We start from the raw sequence: 9,470 nt of genomic DNA, 5'->3' as shown, positions 1-9,470 counted from the left end.
CCAGACACAGCAAAGCTGTGTAAATAGGAACCTTAATGTGGCTGGTCTACAAATAGGGTGACCTGATTTTTCACATTTGCTATCTGGACAGGAGTGAGGGGTAATTGGAATCTATATAAGAAAAAGCCCCAAATATCAGGACTGTCCCAATAAAATTGGGATGTCTGGTCACTCTATCTACAAACCAAACTTTACTAAAACACAGTAGCCTTCCAAATGTAAAGACAAACACATGCTCGTAAGTAACTCTTTGTATTTTATAGATTACTCCAAGAAATAATGTCACAGACATAAAGTACAGTTACTCTGCAAAGAAAGTGTTCTTAACTCAGGTTAGCTAACCATTAGTAGTGAACTTGGTTGAATGCAGCAGTGCAGATATGGCAACTCAGCTTTTAACTTGGGTTATCAATTCAAATCCAACCCCAGGCTCACTTACAGGCTATAGCTCAAGCTCCTAACCCGAGTTAAATGCCAAGTTCCTGTGTCTTCACTGCTATTTTAAACCAAGTTAGTGATTGTGGCTTAGCCTACCTGAGTTAAGAACACCCCTAATTTTGCATATCTAGGAGTATGTCTACACTGGAGCTGGAGGAGTAATTTCCAGCTCAGGTAGACATACCCGCTGTAACTTTTACAAAGCTAACATGTTGTAAATAGCATTTTAGCCATAGCTGCACAAGCAGGGAGACGAGCTACCCCTCCTGAGTTCTGTCTCATCTGAAAACCAGCGTATGGGTTCAGGAAGCTAGTCCATCGTGGCAACCATGCAGCTGCCACTACATTGCTATTTTTTGTGCACTAGCTTGATCAAAGCTAGAGCGGGTATATTTGTCCAAGTTCAAAATTTCACTTCTTACTGCAGTATAGACACACCAAAAAGTGTTTGCAGGATTGGACCCTTCAAATGTTCCTAGAAATAGGATCACACTATTAACAAATGGAAAGAAGGCAATTAACTACAGAGTGGTATTTACTGAAATATCATGTTATAGGCACATAGAGATTGAATGCTTTCAAATTTCACTGCAGATCCAAGTTTCCAAATCTGTATCTGGAACGTCTTCACTGACTCCAAAGGGTGCATGTGTCTATCTGATAGGATGAGTGTGTTTTATTTTTCTGCATTGTATCCCTTGGGAGACGGTCGCTGAAGCATTTCATATTGTGACAAGTCATTGATGGACTAGGCAGCTCCGTGATTATTGTGCTTTGATGCAGTATGTGGGTGTCATCTGGTAGCAGTGCATGCATTTTCATTCATTATTAATTAATACTGATTCTCACAAGACGAACGAGAAGAAAATTAATTAGTCTTGTCTTTGTGTGTGTGAACTCGTAGGGATGAAAATAAGAAAAGCCTTCAAAAATACTGCAAACTGAGATCAGGTTGGAAACTTGGGGTGTGGGAAGGAGATCTCTCATTTACACCAGATTTAAATCTGGTGTAACTCAATTTGGCCATATTCTATCCCCACTCCAGCACTTTTTGAACACTCCAGCAGTGCAAAGGGTCCATTAAACCAGTTTAATCAGCCTGCTGCATATTTCCCATGCACAGGATGAATGCCAGACCTGGGTATAGAAGAAACTAGAGAGAGAGCTGACTTGGCCATGAGGTTTTTTTGGAAGGGCCTCTTGACACCATAATCATGTTACTGCAATTTAGGGAAACCCAGAGGGTACTCTAAGTGGAAACAAGCTGAACAGACCTTCAAATTGGCCTAGAGAACAGAGAGCCATAAAAGCATCTGGCAGCATCTTGCAGCGATCTTTCCTTCCTCCCAGCAAGTTACTGGTGCTATACATGGCACAGTATGGGACAAAGCAGATAAACTAGGCCACTAACTTCAGCAGATTTAGCCTAATTAAACATCAGTGTACCTGAAAAAAGAATAAGGATCATTTCCTTCGATTGAGCTGATTCACTTTGGGATGAATGAGCATAGCAGCCTGCCTTTGGGCGTTCATTAAGCTATTCCTGATTCTCGCCCAACTGAGTGTGAGAAGAATCAGGTCCACTGACTCCATTGTAGTTATTCTTGATTCACATTGGGATGAGGAGAGGGAAATTAGCTCCACTGACCCCAGCAGAGTTACCTTGGTTTACAGAGCAGATTTTGCTGAGGCCAGGTCCTCAGCTCCACTCTGAGGAATGCATGAAGAACACTTGCCTCACCTGCTGTGTCTTGAAGCCCAGAAAAGGTTTCCAAAGTAGACAACGTATAGGGGTGTGGAAATATTGGAGTTTGGGTTTGGATCTTGTCAGCCTACCAAAGGCCAGGTCTACTTAGATCAATAGGAAGCCAGAACAATCAGTTTCTTCCAGATTTAGGATTTTGTGTGCAGCTGTGAAAGAAATTTTCTCTTTGCTAGGAAGCAGATGGTTACCTTTTCCTTCTTTGACCATGTGGTTCTCCTGATGTATAAAAATTAGGTTCTAGAGAATAGTTTGGGAAAGGGGAATTATGGGAGATACTCTTTATGAGACTCTGCTGTTGCTTGTACTTTGTTTGGGTAGAAGGTAAAGACATATAAACCTAGACTCGATTAAATTTTCTATGATAAATCATGTGTAACCTTAACTCTGCCCCCTTGTGTGATAGAATATAATCTCTTATGTGTCAAGGAATATGTAGCCTTAACTCTGACTTCTTAAACAAGGTACTATGTGCAACTTTAACTCTGCACTAATGTTGCTACAGTGATAAGTAGAGAAGAGTCTGGGATCAGGGGTAATGGATAAAAAACTGAATATTAAGTGTGTCTGCTGGACACTGACTCTGTGGGTCTCTAAGGCTCTCTAGGTCCCAGACCAACTCTCAAAACCTGTGCAGCCAAATTTTAACCTACAGAATCTCCTTGAATCTTGGGATGGAGTAAATATTAATGGGAAAGAGTGACCTCTGGTGGTGTGCAAAATGCTGCATTTCCATAATTAATGCATTCCCTCTTTTTATCTCTCCAACTTAATCTTTAATGTGGTTGCATCACTATCCAGCTTTCAGATCTACAGCTGTGGCGTCACACCAGATTTACTCTGCTTTCACTAATTGACTTCAGTGGCCTTACTCCAGAATTGTACAAGTCTACATGAGCTCAGAAGATGGATGAGAAAGGAAGTGTGGTGCAAGGGTTATGGTTTTAGCCTGGGACTCAGAAGACATGCATTCAACTCCCTGTTCTGCCACAGATTTCTCATGTGACAAATAACATAGGCACGGGTTTTGAAAGGTATTCAGATATTGAAATCAATGGGTTTTAGGTGCCCAGGGACTTTTGAAAATCCCACTAGGGATCTAAATGCCTTTAAAAATTTAGACCCTTGAGAAAAATTTTAAAAGGACATCAAGCCACAATTTATGAAAGTATTTAGATGTCGCACACTCAGAATTGCAACACCTAACTGATTTAGGAGTCTAAGTCTCATTTTCAAAAGAGATTTAGGAACTTAGGAGACAAAATCTCGTTTACAATCACATGGATTTAGGCTCCTAAGTGCTTTACTCCATTTTGATAATGAGACTTAGACTCCTAAATCAGTTAGGATGACCACAGCATCATCTATACCTTTAACAATCTTAGACAGATTTTCAAAGGTATTTATTTAGGTACGTAAGGATGCAGATGGATGCCTACTGGGATTCACAAATGTAGCTAGGTCAATGAGAGTTAGGTGCATAAACAGCTTAAGCATTTCTGAAAGTCCCATTAGACACCTATCTGCATACTGAGGAACCTAAACACCTTTTGAAATTTGGCCATTGTACCTCAATGCTCCTGTGATGTTACACCCCATAATACTTTATGGGAATAGGCTTATGAATGTATATATGACATAACTGAGATATGTTTTAAGCTACATATGCATTGTAATATTTCTCTGCAAAAGTTATGATCTACTGAATATGTTCATCCTATTTGTATGCATGTATCATTTTTGTATTCAAAGTTATGAATATTGGCTGTGTACTTGGTTAATTTTAAGTAGCCTTAGTAAGGCATTTGGTCAGCTTCTTTAGAAAGGAATTTGCAAGTTAAATGTCCAATCAAGAAACATTTAATGGACAATGGATCTTGGAAAGCTCCAATCCACATACGAAGTCTACCTGAGGACGTTCAAGGTAGCATGTGAACAATGGCCGCTACCTGTAAGTTCTGAGTCATGCATGGACATGTGACTTGCCCATGTGTCTCTAAAACTCCATCTTGGAACTGAATTCTGGATAGGAGAGAGAAGGGGGATCACCCATGAGAGAGTCTAAATTAAGCCCCTGGAACCTCCTCCATTTTGTCCTCTGCTGACTCAGGAAATAGCCTCTGAACCCCCAGTGGATACCTGAAAGAAACTGGAACAAAGGACAGCAACCATGAGGGGTGTGAGTGATATTTTGGACCCAGACTAGAAGGAGGCTAGTCTGTAAAAGAAGCTTACTGGAACATTTCTGAGGGTGAGATTTCATCTGTAATCATTTTCTTACTGTATTAGGCATAGACTTGTTTTGTTTGATTTTGCTTGGTAATTCACTTTGTTCTGTCTATTACTTGAATCAAGTAAATCCTACTTTTTTGTATTTAAGAAATCATTTTTTACTTGTTAATTAATCTAGAGTATGTATTAATACCTGGGGGTGGAGGGAACAGCTGGGCATATCTCTCTATCAGTGTTATAGAGGGCGAACAATTTATGAGTTTACCCTGTATAAGCTTTATACAGGGTAAAATGGATTTATTTAGGACTTGGACCCCACTGGGAGTTGGGCATCTGAGTGTTGGTGACAGGAACACTTCTTAAGCTGTTTTCAGTTAAGCCTGCTGTAACGTTATTGATATTGTAAAGAACAAATCATGTCAAACTAATCTGATAGCGTTCTTTGATAGGATAATGAGCCTTGTGGATAAGGGAGAAGCAGTGGATGTGATATACCTAGACTTTAGTAAGGCATTTGATACGGTCTCCCATGATATTCTTATAGATAAACTAGGAAAGTACAATTTAGATGGGGCTACTATAAGGTGGGTGCATAACTGGCTGGATAACCGTACTCAGAGAGTAGTTGTTAATGGCTCCCAATCCTGCTGGAAAGGTATAACAAGTGGGGTTCTGCAGGGGTCTGTTTTGGGACCGGTTCTGTTCCATATCTTCATCAACGATTTAGATGTTGGCATAGAAAGTACGCTTATTAAGTTTGCGGACGATACCAAACTGGGAGGGATTGCAACTGCTTTGGAGGACAGGGTCAAAATTCAAAATGATCTGGACAAATTGGAGAAATGGTCTGAGATAAACAGGATGAAGTTCAATAAAGATAAATGCAAAGGTCTCCATTTAGGAAGGAACAATCAGTTTCACACATACAGAATGGGAAGAGACTGTCTAGGAAGGAGTATGGCAGAAAGAGATCTAGGGGTCATAGTAGACCACAAGCTTAATGTGAGTCAACAGTGTGATACTGTTGCAAAAAAAGCACAGGTGATTCTGGGATGCATTAACAGGTGTGTTGTAAACAAGACACGAGAAGTCATTCTTCCGCTTTACTCTGCGCTGGTCAGGCCTCAGCTGGAGTATTGTGTCCAGTTCTGGGCACCGCATTTCAAGCAAGATGTGGAGAAATTGGAGAGGGTCCAGAGAAGAGCAAACAAGAATGATTAAAGGTCTTGAGAACATGACCTATGAAGGAAGGCTGAAGGAATTGGGTTTGTTTAGTTTGGAAAAGAGAAGACTGAGAGGGGACATGATAGCAGTTTTCAGGTATCTAAAAGGGTGTCATCAGGAGGAGGGAGAAAGCTTGTTCACCTTAGCCTCCAATGATAGAACAAGAAGCAATAGGCTTAAACTGCAGCAAGGGAGATTTAGGTTGGACATTAGGAAAACGTTTCTAACTGTCAGGGTAGTTAAACACTGGAATAGATTGCCTAGAGAAGTTGTGGAATCTCCATCTCTGGAGATATTTAAGAGTAGGTTAGATAAATGTCTATTAGGGATGGTCTAGACAATATTTGGTCCTGCCATGAGGGCAGGGGACTGGACTCGATGACCTCTCGAGTTCCCTTCCAGTCTTAGAGTCTATGAATCTATGAATCTATATAAACTGGGACCATATATAACATGGGTTGCAACCAAGGTCTTGTAGTGGCACCAGATCTTATGTAAAGGGGGTCATATAAGGTGTCTAAGATCAGGTTATGGGTTGCTGGTTATGATTATGCTGTCTGTATGTCTGTATCATTACGTAGTTGAAGTTATAAGTATTGGCTGTATACTGTCTGTATTTCAAATTGGTGCTGTAGTTCTAGGAAACTCCCCAGACAAGTTGTTGTTAGCTCTGCTTAGCCTGCTTGATGGCCCATTAAGGACCATCAGCTACACAACTGACCCATTGAGAGGAGGCAGATATGCCTTGTGGCTCAGCGAAGTATGCAGGGACTTGCCCATGTGACTCCAAACTCCATTTTGCTGTAATTTTCCACAGTAAGAACAAAGAAGTGTTCTTACACCTGGAAATGCCTATATAAGGCTGATGCCTTATCTCCATCTTGTCTTCAATCCTGCTTCTTACCTCTGGAGGGACTTTGTTACAAACTGAAGCTCTACACAAAGGACTGATGACCCATCCCAGCGGGGGTGTTCTCCAGAGACTTGATTTGAACCTGCAGTTTACTCCATCACTGCTACAAACCTGAACTAAGAACTTTGCCATTACTGTATGTGATTGATTCCATTTAACCAATTCTAGCTCGCATCTCTATCTTTTTCCCTTTGTGAATAAACCTTTAGATTTTAGATTCTAAAGGATTGGCAACAGCATGATTTGTGGGTAAGATCTGATGTGTATATTGACCTGGGTCTGGGGCTTGGTCCTTTGGGATCGAGAGAACCTTTTTCTTTTACTGGGGTGTTGGTTTTCATAACCATTCATCCCCAGGATGAGTGGCACTGATGGTGATACTGGGAGACTGGAGTGTCTAAGGAAATTGCTTGTGTGACTTGTGGTTAGCCAGTGGGGTGAAACCGAAGCCATTTTTGTCTGGCTGATTTGGTTTGCCTTAGAGGTGGAAAAACCCCAGCCTTGGTCTGTGACTGCCCTGTTTAAGCAATTGGTCCTGAATTGGCACTCTCAGTTGGGTCCCGCCAGAACAGCGTCATCACACCTGCTTTTCAGGGACATTGTTCAGATCTGGGTCTCTGTTTGCAGCAGGCAAGTCTGTCTGGCTCAAACCAGGTAGGGCAGTGAAGTCCTTAGCTGCCAGGGGAAACAGGCTCAGGGGTAGTCTCAGGAAATGAGGTGGCAGTCCCCAAAGGGGTTTCTGTGATTCAACCTGTTACAGCTCCATCTTTAAAATTTAAATTATTGCATTTTCCTACTGCACAGAGGCAATGTGAGATTAAATCCATTAAAGATTGTGAGGTGCTCAGTTACCATGGTAAGGGGGCCAGATAAGGTCCTAACATAGATATAAAGCCCTTAAAACAATTGAGCTGGAGACATTTGCAGTCAATCAAATTCCTTTATTCAATGGAATCTTCTTTTCCGCACCATTCTCCAGAATGCTGCCTTCACCTCCTTGTTCCTCAGGCTGTTGATGATGGGGTTTAGCATGGGTGTGATGACCGTGTAGAACAGAGAGAGAAACTTGTCTGTGTTGGGTGAGTAGGAGGAATTGGGCTTCAGATACATAATGCAAGCGGAGCCATAGAACAGTGTCACCACTATGAGGTGTGAGGAGCAGGTGGAGAAGGACTTCCTCCTGCCCTCTCCCGATGGCATCCTCAGGATGGTGGAGATGATGCAGACGTAGGACATGAGGATCAGCATGAAGGGGAAGATGACAAAGAAAAAAGCCATGATGAAGACAACCATTTCACTGTGAGAGGTGTCTCCACACGCCAGTTTCAGCACTGGAGGGATGTCACAGAAAAAATGATTAATCTCATGGGATCTGTAGAAGGGTAGGGTGAATATCATGCTGGTGTGACCGAAGGACGTGAGGAGACCACTGAGCCAGGATCCAGCAGCCAGTCCAGTGGACACCTTCCTGTTCATAACCACGGGGTAATGCAGAGGCTTGCATATTGCAACATAGCGATCGTAGGCCATGGACACTAAGAGAAAACTGTTTGACCCACCAAGGAAAAAAGAGAAATAGGTTTTCATAGCACAGCCAATGAAAGAGATGGCTTTATCCCCAGAGAACAGATTTCCAAGCGTCTTGGGGACATTGACTGATGTGTAGCACATCTCCAAGAGGGACAGGTTCCTGAGGAAGAAGTACTTGGGGGTATGAAGGGCTGGGTCAGCCAATGTGAGGACAATGATTAGAAAGTTTCCAGCCAAGGTGCCTATGTAGGTGACCAGAAACACCGAAAAAAATAAATGCTGCAGGCTGGGAATGTCAGAAAAACCGAGGAGAATGAATCCAGTGATTGTCGTGCTGTTTCTTCCCACTGTTTCTTGGCTAGTTTTCATCCTGAAGAAGAAAAGGAAACAATAAGTTGTCACAGAATACTCACCCCCACTCTGCCATCCTCCACTGTCATAGATTATCTGGAGAAATTGTGAGTCTTCCTGTGAATTTTAGGAAGCTAAGAATGTTGCCTTTTTTACAAATTGCTGCAACCTGTGTCTCTAATTCACTAATCCTCAGAGCTGTCCTGTGCAACATTTCTTGGAACCTGAATGAATATCTAATAAAGTTTGAATTTCTGAGTACTCTGTGCTGGATCTTAGAGCAGTTCAGTGATGTATGTTTTCTGTGGCTTTTACCCATGGATCCTTTTTCCCCTCCCTCCCAGTTTTGTGACTAAAATGTGTTATGAGATCCTGCAAATTTTCAAACAAGGTCAATTTGGGAGTGAGCGGGGATGTATCTCATGAATCCCTTAACCAAATGACTCCAGGTTTAGAACACTATTTCTAACCTACTCCATCTAATTTTCAAGTGGGTCTGCCTATGCATGTGGACTTTGGGCACTTTGAAAACTCACCTTTCAAACAGACAGCTCTCTGTAATGTTAACTTTGACGCAGTCCTATAAGGCCAAAACTGTAAAAGGGACCAGTGAGTTTGTGTGACTCTTCACTCCCTCACGAGCTCAATGCAAATGGAATTGCTTTGGGTCTGATTCACCCCTGAGTTTTTATAGCATTATGCCCGTATAGGTCCAATAGGCCAGAATCTTCTGGTGTAAATTAGTTATGTGGATTTACAGCGCCCTGGAATTTCAAAGGAGCTGCACTGGTCCTATAACTGGTGTAGTGGAGTACAAGTAATCAAGACCTATTAGGATGTCTGAAAATCAAGCTAAGTTGTCACAAGTTAGTCATCCAAAAGTGGAGGCACTCAATATCTGTGGTAATTTGGGTCTGGGCTCATAAAGCATGGATTGCACAATGCATAGTACCTGATATATAGTAAAGGGAAATTGCCACTGACCTGAATAGAAAAGGATGTGAATCAAACCCTGCATTG

The 9,470-nt window shown here is 41.9% G+C and overlaps 1 protein-coding gene across 1 annotated transcript; it reads right to left on the bottom strand.

The window, feature by feature from the left end:
• Positions 1-4,143: 4,143 nt before the first annotated feature.
• On the bottom strand, positions 4,144-8,522 carry LOC127032503 (olfactory receptor 10A7-like). Its single transcript, XM_050919814.1, has 2 exons — positions 7,153-8,522; positions 4,144-4,812 (listed from the first exon to the last, which is right to left on the bottom strand). Exon 1 carries the CDS (start codon positions 8,466-8,468, stop codon positions 7,515-7,517), a length of 954 nt encoding a protein of 317 aa, XP_050775771.1. The 5' UTR covers positions 8,469-8,522; the 3' UTR covers positions 4,144-4,812; positions 7,153-7,514.
• Between the last annotated feature and the right edge of the window lie 948 nt (positions 8,523-9,470).

Source organism: Gopherus flavomarginatus, chromosome 12, assembly GCF_025201925.1.
Source record: "Gopherus flavomarginatus isolate rGopFla2 chromosome 12, rGopFla2.mat.asm, whole genome shotgun sequence".
Classification (NCBI taxonomy): Eukaryota; Metazoa; Chordata; order Testudines; family Testudinidae; genus Gopherus; species Gopherus flavomarginatus.
This window is presented reverse-complemented; position numbering and strand designations above follow the sequence as displayed.